We start from the raw sequence: 18,052 nt of genomic DNA, 5'->3' as shown, positions 1-18,052 counted from the left end.
TAAATATATTTTTGCACAGAAGGAGGCTTGTGGATTTTGTCCCCCATCACTCACATTGTAAATGCATTATGAAGGGAGCCTCTAATGTACAGTGTGAGCAGGAGGAATGATTATGGCAAGAATAACCTATTTCAACATTCATTTAGGCACCTGACTATTGTTCAAAGTCAGACTTGAAAATTGTGAACCTGTCCTTTAAGTTTTTGCATTCATTTACAGTGGAACAAACTACTCCTTCCCCATCTTAGTGCTTGGAGTCTGATGACCTCTCTATATCCCCGAGAAGGTGTAATCAGTAGTAAAAACACCTGTGGGTTTTTTTAATGCCTTTAAATGTGATCTCACATAGGTCTGCAGTCTGCACGGAAAGATAAAATGGTTGCTTGGGGGAAATCATGCATTGTAATTAAATTTATCTACAGTTTTACAATAACATAGTACAGACATATTCAGTTAATTGTCTTCCTTGCTGAATGGTTGTTATGCCTGCTGCCTTAGCTAACCAGGCACTCCAGGGCAGAGGAGATCAGACAGCATTTGAACATATTTGATCATTCGGGGTGGACTGCAGACAGGTCAGGCATGCCTTGCTGCTGAGACTATTTCTTTGGTAGGAAGTAGAAATGAAGATTGTAAACACTAGTAAATTCTGTGGATTATTCAGAGTAACCAGGATATTGTTTTTGAAAGACACATTGCTGTTGAATTCCTTGAAAAAATGTAATTTTTATGAGCACCACAAACCACATCATTCACTTCCATTGTAATGGGGCAGAGGCAGAAAACCCTGAGAGAGGCAAATAAAAATAAGTAAGTGAAAGAATACATATTTATATACATCTTTGTCATTTGGGTGAATTGATACTTTAACAGGGAGTCAAGCCTTATTATATTTTGACTGTGTATAGTTTGATATGACATGATGAATGTAAACTAGCAGTTAAGTTAGTTCAGATAAATTGCGTAGTTTAACTGACAGTTAGCAATTAGCATTAGCATAACAGTTACTCATGGACTAACACCCTTCATAAAAAAAGCGTTTTATTAAAGGGCTGCTGCCACCTTACCCCACTCATTTGCTAATTAAATAGCTCTGTTAACGTACAAATACTTGCTAATGTTGTTGCTGCTAACGGTATATCATTAAAGTTAACGTTACAATTACAGTTAGCTCAACGGTCCTTTCATGTCTCTTCTGGATGGTTAGCGGTCATCAGTTAACGGTCATATCGTCCGTTAAGTTAGCCTCAAACGCCACTTCAACCCTTAAGGTAATTTTCCCGTCCTTGCTGTCACCACCAACCAGCCTGGCACTACACCAACTCTTCCCTGAGGGTTAATTTCTCTCCTCTGAGATGCTGAGAATCACTGCTTCTCTTCACCAAGCCGAGTAAGTAACTTACTGTTTGTTTTGCAAATATGTTAACCACTATGGATATCTTTGCTCTGTTAAGTTGGTGTTTAGCTGCTTGCTTCTCGTACCCGGCTATGTCATGGCTTCTCCTGGCTGCCAGTTTCTTTTATTATGCTGCTGTGTAAGTTAGCTACTGTACTGTATGTGCAGTATTTGCATTGGTATTGACCTACATGTGAATACATTTCTTGTAGTGGCTGAGCTTGTTAAGTTTTTGATGTTTGGTAGGTGAATTATGATTCTTTCATGCGGCTGTTTTAGGTGGTTTTAGGTAGTAACTGGGTGTTATGATGAATGCTATGGGCTGAATTGGTTTTGATGTATATCTTCCTGTAGGTTTTTGCCAATTCACACAATATTCAGTGGTGGAAAGTAACTAACACTCAAGTATTTACTTGTACTTTACTTGAGTATTTCCAGCTACTTTATACTTTCAATCCACTGCATTTCAGAGGGGCCACATTTATTTGGCAGCTTTAGTTACTAGTTACATCTCAGGTGAGGATTTGACACATAATATAACAGGCTCTTAAAATACAATACATTGTTAAAGATGAAACCAGTGGTTTCCAACCTTTTTGGCTTTTGACGTCTTACAAAAAGCAGTGTGTAGTCGGGTCACATTTCAGATGTCTGTGAGTTGTTAAAAGCTCCACCAAATAGTGATATTTTCCTCTAAACTTCTCACATGGTTTCATTTCAATAAATGTTCAAATGATCCAATATTTCACCAAATATCAAAAATTAGGGAAAAAGTCCAAAAACTGAAAACAGATTTGTGTATGTGGTGACCCTTTGGAGGGGCCCGACCCCTAGGCTGGGAAACACTGGACTAAACAAGGTAACTATATAAGAAGTAGTTCAAACTAGCTCCACCTCCAGCAGCTACAGTATTAATAATCTAATGATGTCATATATAATAATATATCAGTCAGAGGGGCAAAACAAGTACTTTTACTTTAATACTTCAAGTACATTTTGCTGCTAATACTTCTACTTAAGTAGGATTTTTCATGTCTTTTACTTGTAATGGAGTATTTTTACATTGCTGTATTGGTACTTTTAGTACTAAATCTGAGTAGTTCTTCCACCACGGCACTTATTTCCTTGTAATATTGGCTTCATTGGGAGCTCAACTGACTTTTGTCACACATAGAGTCACATTTTCTCCACACTTTTTATTATCTGCTAATCATTTGAGAAATATTTCACTCAAAAGCAGTGGCTGTGTCTCTCAGCTGTACCACCCTTAAGCCAATTGTCATCTGCTTATCATACCACACAATAATTCATAAGAAGCGATTGCTCCAAGTCACATTTTTTTTGTGTTTTTAAAGGTTTTGCTGCATACTTGACATGTCTAAGCCAGCTTCTGTGTAACAAGTGGATATCTGAGATAAGATTTCTATCACTTCACAAGATTGTATATTCCTTTCAATTGCTGGAGGTACTTTACTGGGAAATGGCTACATGCCAGCTGATGCCATGGCCCTGCACATAGAAGATTTTAAATAGCTGATGAGCTGTTGGGTGGGAACCTCATTACCATCATTCCCCAATCTCTGCTGTGCTGAGATCAGTGTGTGCTTGTGAGTTGGGGTGAGATGCCAAATATCAACTGTGCATATGGTGTCATTTAATTTGTTCCACATGAGCTGGCTGACTGAAATGATTGTGGATACTTTTAGGCTTCAACTTCATCTTCATGGTTGTTATTCTATCTTTAACTTTTTTATCTCCTGTCATGCAAGTGTACCACTTTCACCTTTTTGACTCTGTGTCATGGATGCTACCCTGAGCAAGTCCAGTGTCAAACAAGAACTTTGTCCCCCTCTCCTGTAGCCCCAGGTCACTCACCTGTGTGCCCCGAGGTTAATGCAGCTGATGCCCAGGTTGTACCGAGACCTGATGAACCCCGGCTGCAGCTCTAGGGCTCGCGTATAAGCCTCCACAGCCTCCTCGCTCCGGTCCCCGTTCGCCAGCGTGGCCCCCAGGCGGTTCCATAACAAGTAGTCCTGGATGGGGTTGGTTGATGGATAAGTGATGTCATTCGGTTAAAGAGATAAACAGTTTTTTAGTTGAGTGTGATATGTGTTGTCAGATGCTGTCACCTTGATAATGTGGCTTACTGGAGAGATTCTCACTGTCATTTAGCCTGAATTAAAAACTCCTCAGGACTTTTCCAGTCTTAAATGCTTTCCATGTTTCAAAGACCTGACAAGTAGTGAACTGTGTCTTTAACAGAAAGGTGCAAGTGAAATAGAGCTGAATAATCTGGGTTGTTACACAACGACCTGCCTTGTATATGCGGGGACAGCATGACAAAGCAGAGTTAGAGCAGCAAGCTATAATTTGCGTTTTTTTAAATGCACAAACAACAAAGAAGTCTTTGGAGAATTACACAGCTCCCTGCTATAAAATAACCTAACAAGGGTAAATTAAGGAGAGCTGAGTTACATCACACACGGTGTCCTTGCCGTTGTTTCCCACCTGCAGGTAGACAGGTACATACAGAGGTCATGGTCTGCTACAGTATAGGGGCCCTTCATCTTTGGCTAAGCCTACCAGCGGGATATAATTATCTCCCTTTGTGTTCGGAGCTATTTTTCCAGCAGGGGAGTAGATATTACCAAGTCAAATGTGGGAGGTTGGATTTAACAGTGAGTAATATTCGTGGGACAGTGCTGGGAGGACAGACTGATTTGCATGAAGGAGATGCAGAGATGGAGGAAAAGTTTGTTATTGTATTTCTCTGTGTTCATTTTGTTGTTTTGTATCTGTTTAGGTGTCTGTGTAAATGTGGGTGCTCTAGATTTTGCTCTACTCTTTTGCTGGATCATGAGTGAGAGCCAAGCAGTAAGCTCCAGGTCTGAAAAATAAGGACAATGCAGAAGTGACCTAAACCTGCATTCTCTCTAATGGTCAACAGGGGGCGACTCCACTGGTTGCGAAAAGAAGTCCAATTGTATGGAAGTCTATGTGAAAATGACACTTCTAACTACTTCCTTGATTTACTACTAACTTGATTTATTACCTTGGTAAACACTTTCCTAATGAGTTTATAGTCTCAATCACTAGTTCAAGTCTTATTCAATACAGCATGATGCTCATTTTGTAAATTATGGTTCCATTTAGAGTGAAATAGACAACAAAGCAGGGTACTTTAGGGCGTGGCTACCTTGTGATTGACAAGTTGCTACCACAGCAACAACGTTGGTTATGTATGTTATGTAATGTAACCCCACATTAGAATACGGTATAGGCTTAGCTGTCACTATTTTAGTGTGTTTTCAGTTTAAGAAAGTTAACTGTAACATTTTGGTCGCCTAAAAAGTCTTGTTCAGTGTTTTTCACTAGCCAAAATTAACATTAGCATTATCATTATCACAGTTAACTATAGACTGTAAATGCACCTTGCTAATCAAGCTAGCAGCTAACTCTAGCATTAGGGTCAGTGCCACCCATCTCGTCCAGATATGTGCTATATTCCGAATCGCATTCTTCTGCTTTTTACTTTTAGTACGTACTGCAGCTGCCCTTACAAAGTACGTACTGTTGCATGCGGTATGCATACAACTGGGACATACTACTTCATCTGTCATTGCAGCTTCTGTCATTCATGGATGTATTATAAAAGCTGGAACCCGGACCAAAAATGGTGCCCATTCAGTTCAATAAGAATTACTTGGCTGGTGCATATACCAAAAAAAGTTTCTAGCCTCCAGGTTTGCTTCCCTGTTGTGCAGCCCAATGAATATGCACGGTGGTGTCTCCCCCGCTGGCCCTGCCCACGAGTTCCTGCTCAGCCCATAGACTTTACATAGTGAGACGTCATGGATTTTTAAATCGCTTTTCTCTGCTCAAGGAAAGTTTTATATATATAAAACGTCCATAGATCAAAAATTAATAATAGAAATAATTATTAATAATAAATGACCTTGTTTGCAGTTTGAGGTGTCCTGTCAACAGTTTTTTAGTTGACGTCATTTTTACAATGGTCTATGGGGAAAATGCTTTTTGGGCTGCAGGGGGATTTTTTGCTGCAATACCGCGCATGACCACTGGGAAAAATTGGCTGAAAGGCTGAAAGGTGGCGCCTTATTCAGCTCTTACAATACATCCATGCTGTCGTTGCACTGGCTCCTTGCACTGTCAATGGGCTGTCATTGGTCTGTGCTCTCTCAGCGGCTCAGTCGATGTGACGTATCTCCCGCTGTGCAGAGGATTGTGGGTCAGAATAGCCAGAAAAGCATGCTGGTATTTGGCATACTGCATTTGACATTCTATATGTTAGAACATACTAAATGTTTTTCTGGCACACTAAACAGTATGGTAGTATGTAGTGGATCCTCGCAGTTTGCTGTGATATTTTGATGTGCCTCATTGCATCTGTTGCATGAGCTGTCCCTTGATATTTTTGACTCCATCTCTCTAAGGATGTGTACATGCTTGAGGACTTCATGTCTGCTGTATGTGTGTGGGAAGATGTGACACATCAAGGTTTTCAAGTATGCACAGTACAGAGTGGTGTTGTGTGTCTCTGCATGTGTGCATGTCTTATCAGATCATAGGCATCGTTTTTGTTTCTCAGAGGCAAAAACAGTTCGTTTACCAATGGACTAACCTTGGGATGCAGCATATATTATACAGATGATATTGTGCTCTTACTACAAAGTAAAATAAAATATGACACAAAGTGTGACAGCCATAATATCTCGGTAAGTTAATATTAGTTGGCATAGTGAGATTATTATAAATAAATGTAAATGACTATCATTTTCTATTTTCAATGGAAAGATACAGTATATTCCATATATTGAGGTCTAATATATTAACATTCATTTGCTTTTATATTCACAATGTACTACAATGGCGACACTTTGTCGATTAATTGATTAGTCGATCAACAGAAACTTAATCAACTATTTTGATAATCGATTCATCATTATGAGTATCTCTCTCTCTCTCTTTTTTTTTTAGAAAAAAATGCTAAAATTCTCTGGTTCCAGCTTCTTAAGTTTGAATATTTTCTGATTTCCTTAGTCCTCTATGATGGTAATCTGAATATCTTTGGGTTGTGGACTGTTGTTCAGGACAAAGTAAGACATTTTAGGATACATTTTGGGCTCTGGGAAACAGTGATTGTCGGTTTTAATAATTTTCTGACTTCAACCAAGCAACTAATAAGTGAATTGAGAAATAATCAACAAATCAATGGATAATTAAAATACAATATACTATAGAGAATGTTAAAAAAAATATTGATAAAAACATGTTTTCTGTTCTCATGTGTATTATGGTCAGATAGGTTGGTTGACAGGCACCCTAATAAATGCCAAAATCTCACACTACTGTATAGCACTAATACCTCCTATAAATTATTTATTTTTGCCTATTTATGTGCCAGTTACAATGATGATAATATAACTACATATCCTTGGAGAAACACTCAGTAGGAGAGCAACTGTTACAACATAGTTTCACCATCATTATTGCAATATTTATCAATTAACATGAGAAGAGCTTCTCTTGTATTTATGAAATCATTGTGTTGGTACATGTCTCTCTGTAATGTAGCAGCCTATGAGAAGCCACCGGCTGGCTGAAAACTCGCATCCTTGGATTCCTACTGGGCAGAAATGAGCAGTAACAATTTAGCAAAATGTATCATCTGTGAATATCTGAATGAATCTCTGATCAGCCATAAATAATGTTTCATGAAAGGCACAGAGTTTACATCATTGGCATAATGCAGCGCCAGCTGGAGTCAACCAGCTGTCAAACATGTTGTCTCTGCATGGAAACCAGTGCAGCCCATGTGTTCATCAACCACAACTTACATCAGCCAGTCAGGCTTTGAGATCTGTGCCACTGAGACCTTTGTCCCCAGTACAGGGTCAGTGGCAGCAGATTCTCAAAATATGGACTGCTCAAAACCTAATAAAATGATAAACATCTAAGTATGTAAGAAAGAAGAAATATTTGAGGTGAACTGACTGAATGCCAATAACACATTACACAACACTCTCTCTTATATATCTCTTCTGTCCAATCTGCATGTTTGTGTGTGTGTCTGTGTGTCTGTGTGTGTGTGGGAGTGCGTACCTCAGGCCGTACTGACAGGGCCGTATTGAAGGCCTCCACAGCTTTGTTGAACTCGCTGCTGAGGTTGTAGAGCACCCCGAGGCCTGTCTGCAAATCCGGGTCGATGCTGTCAGAGTTGTGCTGAACTGCTTCCAGAAAGAGCTCCTTGGCCTCAGGCAGCAGAGAGCTGTGGACACACACATACACACATTCAGATAAGGATTAGTGTGACTTAAGGCTGCTGAGTGAGCGCTCTTAAGATTGCACAGTTATGATGTGCACTGTACTGCATGTCAACTTTTATTCAGTATATGAGAGAGGGAGAGAGAGAGATTGGCATGAGGGTAAAAGAGAGATAAAAGGAGGGAAGAGGAAAAGTAGGAGCAAGGACAATAGGCAGAGGGGGTTGTGTAAAAGAACTAGTAATACTGAGCCTGTGGGTTTTTGTTCAGTTTATTTAAATCAAGTATCTTGACAGAAATGTTCATTTAGTATCTTGAGTTATTGCAAACACTTATGATTTAGCACTGCAACTAACAATTATTGTCATTACTGATGAATCTTTTTGCTTATAAAATGTCAAAAAAAGACAGCTAGTCAGCTGCTCTTGCCTCACTGGTCATTTTTGCAGCTGGCTAAAGATAAGCGTTGCCATTTGGGTTATGTTTTCATTTTCCACTAGGCCAGGCATAACAAAGGGGGTAAGGTAAAGGTAGAGAAGTAGAAGAAGTAGGGAGGAGGATTGCAGAGAAGAGTGAACAAGGAGGGTAAAGAGAAAGGGATAGAGAATGAGCAGCAGAAATATAAAGGTAGATACTGCATGGATTAGAGGGAATACAACAGTAATTGGGATGTACCTGTATCTCTTCACATTGACTAGACGATTAATGATTTGATAAAGGGCTGTTTTAGCTTGGGAGCAGAATTAGGCCTTTTCAATCTGATATACCTAACAGCCTCATTTTTCTGGCTTAAGATAACACAGATGGTCTGCTTCCTACACCAGTAAAGAGTGTTTTGACAAGACAGATACGTGTAGCTCCATGTACGCTGTCTCGCCAGTGAAATTACACCAATACCAGCTGTGGTTGAGAGACCCTGAAATAAGTTTTTTGCTCGCTCTGACAAAGTAATTGCAGTTTAAGTAAAACAAATGAGAGTCTGAAACTGCTGGTAAAAATCTTGTTTAGTGTACAACCTGAAGCTCATGATATATGACATGTTTGTCAATCACTTAATAACACTAAGCTGTTAGAAAAGGCTGAAATTCTGGTCCAGCATGTCAATGTAGCTGCTGCAGATTATTGATGATTTTCTCCATGATACATTTGAGAACTACATCATCACTTTTTCTGGCAGTAAATAGTGGACAGCACAGATAAAATACTCAATCATGGTATATTTCATTTTTAATCACAACTGGTAATGCATGAAATATCATATCAAAATCAAATATTGCCATAAATCCTCCCAGGTCATTGATTTGCAACATTGCCCACTACAATCTGATACTACCAGAGATATTAAAGTGATGATTGGTATCGCACAGTATATTGCCGTACAACCCACTCTTATACCTAAACCTGCAAGAAGACCAAAACTCCACAAAAATCCAGAGTTAAAATAAATGGTCCTTGCTGTCTTCTGCTTCAACAAGGATTCTTTTAGTGAGGCTCATAAGTTTGTTGCAATGGCTTTGCCTGCTTGCCAACAAAAGAAGACTTCCAGGTTTGTTACAGATGCATGGACACTGGAGATCCAAGAAAACACTGGACATTTTCAGCAAAATGTGCCCCAGACAAATTCAGTTTGATATATGAAGTCCTGTCTGTTGCTTAAACATAGTGGTCTTTAGTTAAAAGGACCACACAAGTCTTCAACTTTCTGCCTACTCCGTCTAAATACTCTACCTTTCGTGTCTTCCCATGTTGGGAGCATGAGACATCCTACGTTGGGAGTTAGGGGATTCCACCAGGTGGGTCTTGCCCTTCAGCAGGTGCTTGTACTTTGGATTGTGTCGCAGCCAGCGGAGCAGGGCCTCGCAGGCGTCGTAGCGCATACCGGTGTTGGTCAGACTGACTGCCAAAGCCATCAGGGCCTGAAGGTTGTTGGGGTGGAGCTCCAAACACCTGGATGGAGACAGGATGCGGACAGAGGTGGTATAAGGTGTGCACTTCAAAGAGAAATCTAGATTTGACAGACATTAATTGGGGCAGGTCAAAGCAAAGGAACATCAGGTGGAGGCTAATGATTTCTGGGTCAGGATGGGTGAACTGCACCTCTCCTGCTCTGCCTCTGCATCGGAAGGCCAGGTTTGCATGCTGCCCTCAGCAGCAGGGTCAGACGATTTGCATTCGGTTTGCATTTAGCAAAAAATGCCCTTGGTGATTGTCCAGGAGCTACACATGGAAAGTGTGTTTGTAGTGAGTGCTAAGGTTATGTCACTGATTATATCACGTGGACGACTGCCACTAAGATCTACGCTGGCCTTTGTAATTGAAAAGGGGAGAAAGGCAGCACTGTGCTGGATGAAGAACTTGGATTAGTTAGGGCAGAGGCCACAAGATTTAGCTTTCATCAAGATAATTTTCAAGCCAGATTTGCTACAGCTGATGTGCCAACTTCCTTAAAACCCTGATAATCTCAGTCAAACTAAATTATTTCAGTCCTGAAGGTGAGAGTTATATAAACTTTGGTTCAAGCAACTCACATCCACTGTACACTTACATTCTTTGTGCAAAACATTTAGCTTACCGTGCATGCAAAAGTCAAAAATGCAAATAGAAATTAAAATAATCCAGATTTTTATTGTTTTTCTTTAGTAAGATTCACTGGACAACCACGTTTTCCAGGGACAAACTCATATACAGAATTGAACTGCCATTAAAAACCACATAAAATAATTAGAAATCTGTCACATTTTTATCTTCTCTGTTACTCACAGCAAATCAGAAAAAAGGAAACATGTTTCTGAAAGTAAAGCATAAAATAACCATGACAAAAGACGACAAATCTAAGCAAAGGTTCTATTAGAAAATATGAGCCTAACAAATGTCTATTTATAATATCATATTAAGTTGCATGAAATAGAGCAGGATAACATGATGAGTGCCATCTGAAGTGTTGCCAGTGTAGCAACGACAGGACTAATGCCAGGTAAACATCAAATCTCACTTCATACCAAAGCACCCCCTACACAGATGGAGCTATTACATAATAAACAGACTAAATGTACACCATGCAAACTACCTGAGATCTGCATGGTATTTCAGACTATGCAGTAGTCTGTTGGATTAAATGAGAGTCTAGCAAAAACTGAAAAGTAATTTATTTGACTTCTTTGTAATCCCATTTACATGGGACAGCAATTGAATGTTTTTTTTAGTATTTTTTTTATTTCCACAGAATGGGCCTCATATGAGGCTCTGAGAAAAGGAAGGATGCTTTTTCCTGAATGGCTGTATTTTATGTTTTCATTTGACTTGTCAGTGTTCACACTTACAGATTGGTGCAATTTCTGGCTTCAGCAGTGTTATGAATGAAAGTGGGCCACCTCCCATTGTGGACTGTTCATACCCTGACTGTGCAATCACCATCCAGGTGGGGTGTCTCTATTTTAAGAATAACAATCGCAGAATATTTCCTTCCAATTGTTGGTTTAAGAACTTAAATAACAGTTACATAAAATGGTGATGGTGGTTGTTTTGGGAGGGGAAGTCTTTACATCAGACTTTTGAGGGTTTTTTTTGTTGTTGCTGCTGTTGCTGAATATACTGCCATCAGAAGGTTAATTGAAACCTCTCATTTTATTTGCTGGGCTTCACCTTTTAACACAACATTTCCACTTGTGCAAATGGTGTCCACGAGCTGTAACAGCTGACAACTCCACCACGCTCGAGACAAATTTTGAGTGGGAATCTGATGCAGTTGTTTGTTCTTACCTCTGGAGGGAGACAATTGCTGACTGCTCATTCTCATTTTCAGCCTGGGTGGTTCCCAACACTTGCCAAGCCTGCAGGGAAACAAAATACAGGTAACAGTAAACAGCAGGGTGGAAACCTGGACTCAACAGCCGGTTTTCTCAAGGGGCTGAAACTCAGCTACAGTGGTTTAGCATCGTCTGTCAGGCACAATGCGAGGGAACTGGCGACAGTGTTTCTGGCAGAATGCCACAGAGGAGCTGCAGTGCATTTAAACATTCAGAACTCCAACGAATGTGAAACTTTTATGAGGTCAAACTAGGCCGCATGCAATTATGATTAAAAATTAGTGGCGTTTAGCTGGGAGGTTTGTCCTCAAATACTCTTAACACACTAACCCAAACACACTTATGCTAGATACTCTTTAAGATGTTTGAATCATTCAGGCAACAGAAAGCAATTCGTTAATGAATTCAACTGTCTGAGAGGATTCACTACTGTTTTTCTTTTTAGAATTGAAATGATAATTGAGGTATCTCAATGAGATAATGAGGTGAGAACTTTCTATTTTGAGCTTGAAGTTAATTAGTTGACCATTAACTATTTTGATAATTGATTAATTGTTTGATCAACACCAAACATCCAGCTTCTCAAATGTGAGGATTTGCTGCTTTTCTTTGTCTTGTATGACAGCAAACTGAATTTCTTTGGGCAAGACATTCAAAGACGTCACTTTGGCCTCTAGTAAACTGTGCTGGGCATTTGTCATTATTTTCTGACACACGTCATAAAATGATTGACCCTTTATGCAGGAGATTAATCTATAATGAAAAGATTATTGGTTGCCGCCTAATATTTATCAAAAGGAATTGAGTATGTAATATATATATATTTCACCTGATAATAAAAATTAGAGCCACAACTAACATTTTTTTAAATTACTGATTAATCTGCATCTAATCTCTTTCTCAATTAATTTATTAGTTGTTTTGTTTATAACAGATTTGCTGTTTATGTCAGAAAATATTAAATTAGCAATGAAATAAAACATGACTCACATAATTAATCGCTTATCAAAATAGTTGCAGATTAATTTCTGTTGTTCGGCTAAAGGAATAATTGACTAATTGCTCTCAGCTCTGATGAATAATGTTGAGTTTTTGTTCCGTGAATGTGATTGTGTGGCATGGTGGTTTAATTCTGTGCGCACAGAAGGGGAGCACAAAGAAAAAAGTACTCTTGATCAGAAGAGGGCAATGATATACAATGATATAACTAACCTAGAATCTAAAATGTGAGATTATGAGATTACTCCTCTGTATTTTGTCTCTGTAAGGGCACACTTAATAACCTGTTCTAAAGCTAATCTCTGCAGATGCTTTTCCACTCTTTGAAATGAGGGGCGAAATGATTTCTGAATGATTCAGAGGTCTTCACAGTGGGGCAATAAGCCACTAAGCACCCTTGGAGGAATTTTGGAATCGTATTAGTTCCATACACTGCGGGATAATCCTCTCCTTGGAATAACTGGCACATTTCTGTATATTCCAGGGGAATCCGAATGTACTTTGTGTGAAGGCTTTGCTCTTTCAGCCTGCAAAGAGGTCACTTCTTTTGAAATGGGGAGAATACAAATAGGAGAAAAAACCTGCGGAATGAGTTATTATTCAGCTCACTGGCCAAATGGGAATTCTCATCAAGAGTATGCGAATAAGTTGTGTATCTTTGCTACAGTAAACAACTCTTAACAAGAAGAAAAAATATCCTGTGCCCTCTATAGGCAATCAGTGTCTAGCCTGTGGGTACTGCCTACTAAATCTGCTTCACACAGCCTGTGGTCAGTGAGGCATTCTTCCTCTTCTCTCAACATGAGGTGGAGTTGGATTAAGCCTTTAGTTTGCACTGAAAACCTAACTACGTCAGTCAAGTCGACCGGTGCTTGACTGTACATTTAATGTTTGTAACTCTCTTTTCCTTTTGAAAATACACACCCAGCTGTAAATATGAATGTCTCCATGGTCAACTTCCCTGATTAAATAAGGAAAAAATATAATATGTATGTGTTAACATGTGTGTGTGTACTAAGTGAATTCACCTCTGAATCATGAGGGTCCTGCAAGACAGCTGCTTCCAGCAAAAGCACAGCGTTTGGCAAGTCTCCCTCTCGAGACTTCTTTAGTCCCTCTTCAAATGCGTTAGGCAAGTCCTTATAAGGATTATCTGTGTGGAAGTAGTAACCCTGTCAGCAAAAAAAAAAAAAAAAGATAACAAAAAAATAGGGACAGTGGCAATGTCAGTTTCTCTCTCCCATATTCAAATGCAAACCAGGGCTACTGTCATGTGCTGTATGTTTAAGCAAAGCTCCAGCAGCAGGAATCGATCTTTTCTGCTTCACATCAAACCTGGACTGAGCTCCCCAGGGTTTGCCTGTTCTCTTTAAATGTTAAACTTTGCATTTTCAAACTGTGATTACCCTGGTGTGTTGATGCCGCTTTGAGCAAGACGACTTTGAAACAGTTTTTTCTTTAAGAACTAGCTCTGCACTGGGATCAATCAGAGAGCCCAGAAGTCTGATCTTCTAGATCAGGTCAGCTGATTGGTGTAGTATAGCTCAGCCATATGGTCTCAGTCCTTTGAAACATATCCATTTATTATAAAATATTTATTTTCATCTATATTTATGGAGATGCTACACAGATTCGATAGACTGTAGGCTATTCCAAAATGTTGAAGAATATAACATGTTTTCAATGATTTTGTTACCCAAGGACTTGAATTCCACGGTACACTTCAGAGCTCTGAATGACAACTAGAGCTCAGCTCCACTGCATTATGATTGCTTTAACTCAAAGGATACCACAAGCAGCTTCTGTTTTCTCTGGATGTACTGTAGCTTACTGCTGTTAACTTGTATTTTACTCTCAGGTTTCAATTTTTAATTTCTTGTGGATGGAGAAAAGTCCACAGCCAACATCAGGTTTTGATCCTCTCACCAAACTCTTGCCGAAAGTTTGGTGAGAGGATCAAAACCTCTCTCGTGTCTGTGCATTAAGTATGAAGCTAGTGCCAGGAGACAGTTAGCTTAGCTTAGCATAAAGACTGGAAACAGGGGGAAATGGTTAGCTACCTGAGCTAGCTATCTCCAAAGTTAAAAAGAAAATCTGCCTATAAACACCTCTAAAGTTCACTGATCAAAACATTATTTGTTTAACATGTACACAAACAGAAAAAGGTGGTTTTACAGGGAGTTGTGTGACCTTCTAGAGTGAGTCTCCACTGGTTGACTGATGACAAGATTAGCTAAAGGTAACATTAAAATAATGTTTTTTACATTTCTGTTAGTGTAGGGAAACAAATGAGATATAACATGTTAATTAGTGAGCTTTAGAGGTGCTAGTAAATGAAGTGGACAAAGCTAGGCTAGCTGTTTTCTCTTGCTTACAGTCTTTATGCTAAGCTAAGCTAAGCTAAGCTAATTACCTGCTGGCTTTAGCTTCCGTCCTAACAAACAGACATGAGAGCAGTATCAATCCTCTCGTCTAACTCATCTAAATTGGCAAATTTATGAATCAAGAAGCTTATTGTTTTAAAAAATAAACCCTATTTAATAGAGTTACAGTACAGGCAGGTGTATTTTTAAATAAAATATTAAATCAAAAGTACAGTAAAAATACTTTGTGTCACTTTTTTCTAACATTGTATAACTTGAACAGGCAATCAACTGTACAGAGAATGACAGTACTTAATATATTCTTGTATAGCTGATTGTTACATTAACTGTATATAATAGTGACCTTCTCATGTGGAGAGACAGAGGAGGGAATCTGTGCTTGTTCGTTCTCCGTAAGCCAGTTCCGTCGAGCAAGCTCTTCCCACTCTGCCTGCATCTTATCCCAGAACTCGGTATCCGACTACAGACAACAGAGAGAGTGTGAGGGACGCAATCAGAAGAAGGGGGGTGGATAGATGTGGGGGGGGGGGGGGTGAAGGAAGGGAGAGAGAGAGAGGAGGGAATGAGTGATTAGTGCACATGAGACCAAAAGCTGTTGCAATTTCCCATCGTCCTACAGCTGGAAATGTCACATCTGTCCGGCTCACTGGCTAGCCATAACATATGGACTCCTCACTTCTGATGAATCATTACATTTGCAAGTCGAGGCAGAAATTAAAGGCACAATCCGCACTTCAAATGCAAACAAATCAAACAAAACAAAAAAAACATGATTAGAACCCGCTGTCTCTTGCAAATTGACAGGTCTTTTTAAAATGCTAATTAATACAAGACTGCAACTAAGTCTTGAGCATTATTTTTTTCTGATGCGGTTAAAGTTGATTTTACGTCATGTTTAAGTACAGCTGGTAACCAGGTCTGTATTTTCAGATGATGGTCTGTTAAGAAATGCATAAAATACTAATGTTTCATCTGTAGCATAAACTTTTTAATCAGGCCTGTGAACAGACTTCACATTTATGTGGTCGAAAATGTCGCATCAGGGCTTTAAAGTCACTATTAGCTTGACATATGAACTGTCATTTGCTGGCATTTCAATTAGCTGACAGAAGCCTTGAAGGTTATCATGGATGAATAACCTCAGTTGAATATGCCAATCCACATCCTGGAATAGCTTTTCATTTTCAGTCTGACAAGAAACCAAAGCCTGTAGAGTGAACCTATTAGATACAAGCTTATGTTAGTCATTTCATTTCTTCAAACAACCTGCATCGTTTCAAATGAATCTTGAAATCGTTTGGTACGCAACTTCTATTTTCTTTGCCCGCAATGTATACACAGATAATATGGTGTCTTAATGTAATGTGATTTGATGGCATCCTTCCAGTAAATAGCAAACAGCTGAAACAAATGGGTTTTACTTGTAAAAACAGCAAATTTGCACAAAAACATTGCCAGTTTGAAATATTCTGCTGATGCTCCTCTATGATCAACAACATGGAGAAACTGTTAGTGTCACCTTATTGTTGCTCAGTGGGTCAGTAAAAAGAAGAGGTCAAGAGAAGAGAAGGAGATACTTGCTAAAAAGAAAACAGGGCACATTTCCAAATTCCAAATTGTTGTGCACTTCAGCAATCAACAGTACCGAGTGTCTGGAAGAGCCTCCGCTGTGCAACTATCTGTTCTAATCATAGTAATGTTGCCTCATTTCATAACTTAAGAACACTGGAGAAATTGTTCATTTGTGCTTTGCCTCAAACGCAGGGTTTGAATCAGGTTAGCCAGACAAATACGAAGGCCAGATCAGACCAGATGAGTAATTTGGAAAAGATGCAGTCAAAAGGCAAAGCAAAGTGAAGAGCAGCTCGAAGAAATATAATCATGAGTTGCTGTCAGAATATGAGTCAGACATATAATTTTCCTCTTCAGTGTGATTGTTTGTTGTGATGGCACAGGATAATAGTTGTGTCTTAACATGAAAGATTAAGTTGTTTCTATGTAGTTACAGCATGTAACTTGTATTTGAATTGCACTCATACTATTTAACTCGCTGTATAATTCTGAAAATATATAAACATCAAACATAATTTTCTTAACTGCCATTTTGAATATATTAATGAATTCCCATGGATTGGCTCTTGTACAGCACAAAGTGCCACCATATCAAATGTTTGTATGTTTTTCTTTTTTATTTGTGCCCTTTTCAGTTCTTTTAATCAGGCAACATGGCGTCTCCTTTCGTTATTTTGCTGATGACACCCAGTTTAACCTCACATTCAAGGCAAATTAATTATTTTTGTGTGTCCTGCATAATTGGTTAACATCAAAAACAAAATTTAATAAATGTTCCATTTTTTGATTAAGATAAAACTTTTGAGTCCAATCTGTTCTTGTTCAGTAAACACATCATCCAGTCTGCCTCCAAGAACTGAGGAGTCTGATTACATCTAAGCCTTCATTATGAAAAAACCATGGCTGAACAGGTTTTTCCATTTCAGAAACAAAATGCTAAAATTAGATCCATCATGAATTTTAGTGAGGATTATACGTGCCTTTTATCTCTTCTCACTTTGACTAGTGCAACACTCCGTTCAGCTGCCTTTGCCAAGAAGAGTTGAAACAGCTTCACTGTGTTCGGAAAGCTGCATCAAGGGATTTAACTAAAATTATGAAACAGGACCACACAGTATCTTTCCTGTTTTAGCGTATCTGAACTATTTATTTTAGAGGTGATTTAGAGGTCTGTGTGGACTTTAAAAAAAAAATTAACTTTTAATTCTTAGAAATGCTATAGTGAACTCCTATGTAATGAAACATTTATTAAGACCTTTCAAGCACACAATGTTGTTACTGTTCTGCAAACATAAGATAGCAGACTCCTATTTATTGTCTAACATCATCAAAAAACAGACTGCAGTTGCAAATAGTGACCTCCAGGGAGCACTGCAGTGACAAATTATCTTTTTCACAAATATTACTGCTAACAGATTAGAGTGGAGAATATGCTATACAGAAATATACAGCCAGATGACATGTTGAGAACACTGCTTGTTTTTCTGTCCTCATCATATCTACATCGTGGTAAAAATGTAGGCACAGTTCTTTAGTATCATACAGCACTGTCACTACAGATACAGTTAACGTCATGCCTGTTTTTAATGTAAAAGTTGTCTCCATCCAATC

General features: G+C 38.9%; 1 protein-coding gene and 1 long non-coding RNA gene across 2 annotated transcripts in view; one reads left to right on the top strand and one right to left on the bottom strand.

The window, feature by feature from the left end:
• The window catches only part of pex5la (peroxisomal biogenesis factor 5-like a), a 94,869-nt gene that overhangs the window by 1,345 nt on the left and 75,472 nt on the right, over positions 1-18,052 (bottom strand). The window contains exons 9-14 of the mRNA XM_042417573.1: positions 15,213-15,329; positions 13,514-13,657; positions 11,440-11,510; positions 9,409-9,627; positions 7,520-7,685; positions 3,272-3,429 (exon numbers count right to left, since the gene is read on the bottom strand). Coding sequence (XP_042273507.1) covers positions 3,272-3,429; positions 7,520-7,685; positions 9,409-9,627; positions 11,440-11,510; positions 13,514-13,657; positions 15,213-15,329 — 875 coding nt within the window. The remainder of the gene's footprint in view (positions 1-3,271; positions 3,430-7,519; positions 7,686-9,408; positions 9,628-11,439; positions 11,511-13,513; positions 13,658-15,212; positions 15,330-18,052) is intronic.
• LOC121900971 lies at positions 48-3,345 on the top strand. The gene is made up of 3 exons (XR_006097152.1): positions 48-810; positions 1,208-1,390; positions 3,257-3,345. It is a non-coding gene; the product is annotated as an uncharacterized LOC121900971 (long non-coding RNA).

Source organism: Thunnus maccoyii, chromosome 7 (assembly GCF_910596095.1).
Source record: "Thunnus maccoyii chromosome 7, fThuMac1.1, whole genome shotgun sequence".
Classification (NCBI taxonomy): domain Eukaryota; kingdom Metazoa; phylum Chordata; class Actinopteri; order Scombriformes; family Scombridae; genus Thunnus; species Thunnus maccoyii.
Note: the sequence above shows the minus strand (reverse complement) of the source record. Positions and strands in the feature narration are given on the sequence as shown.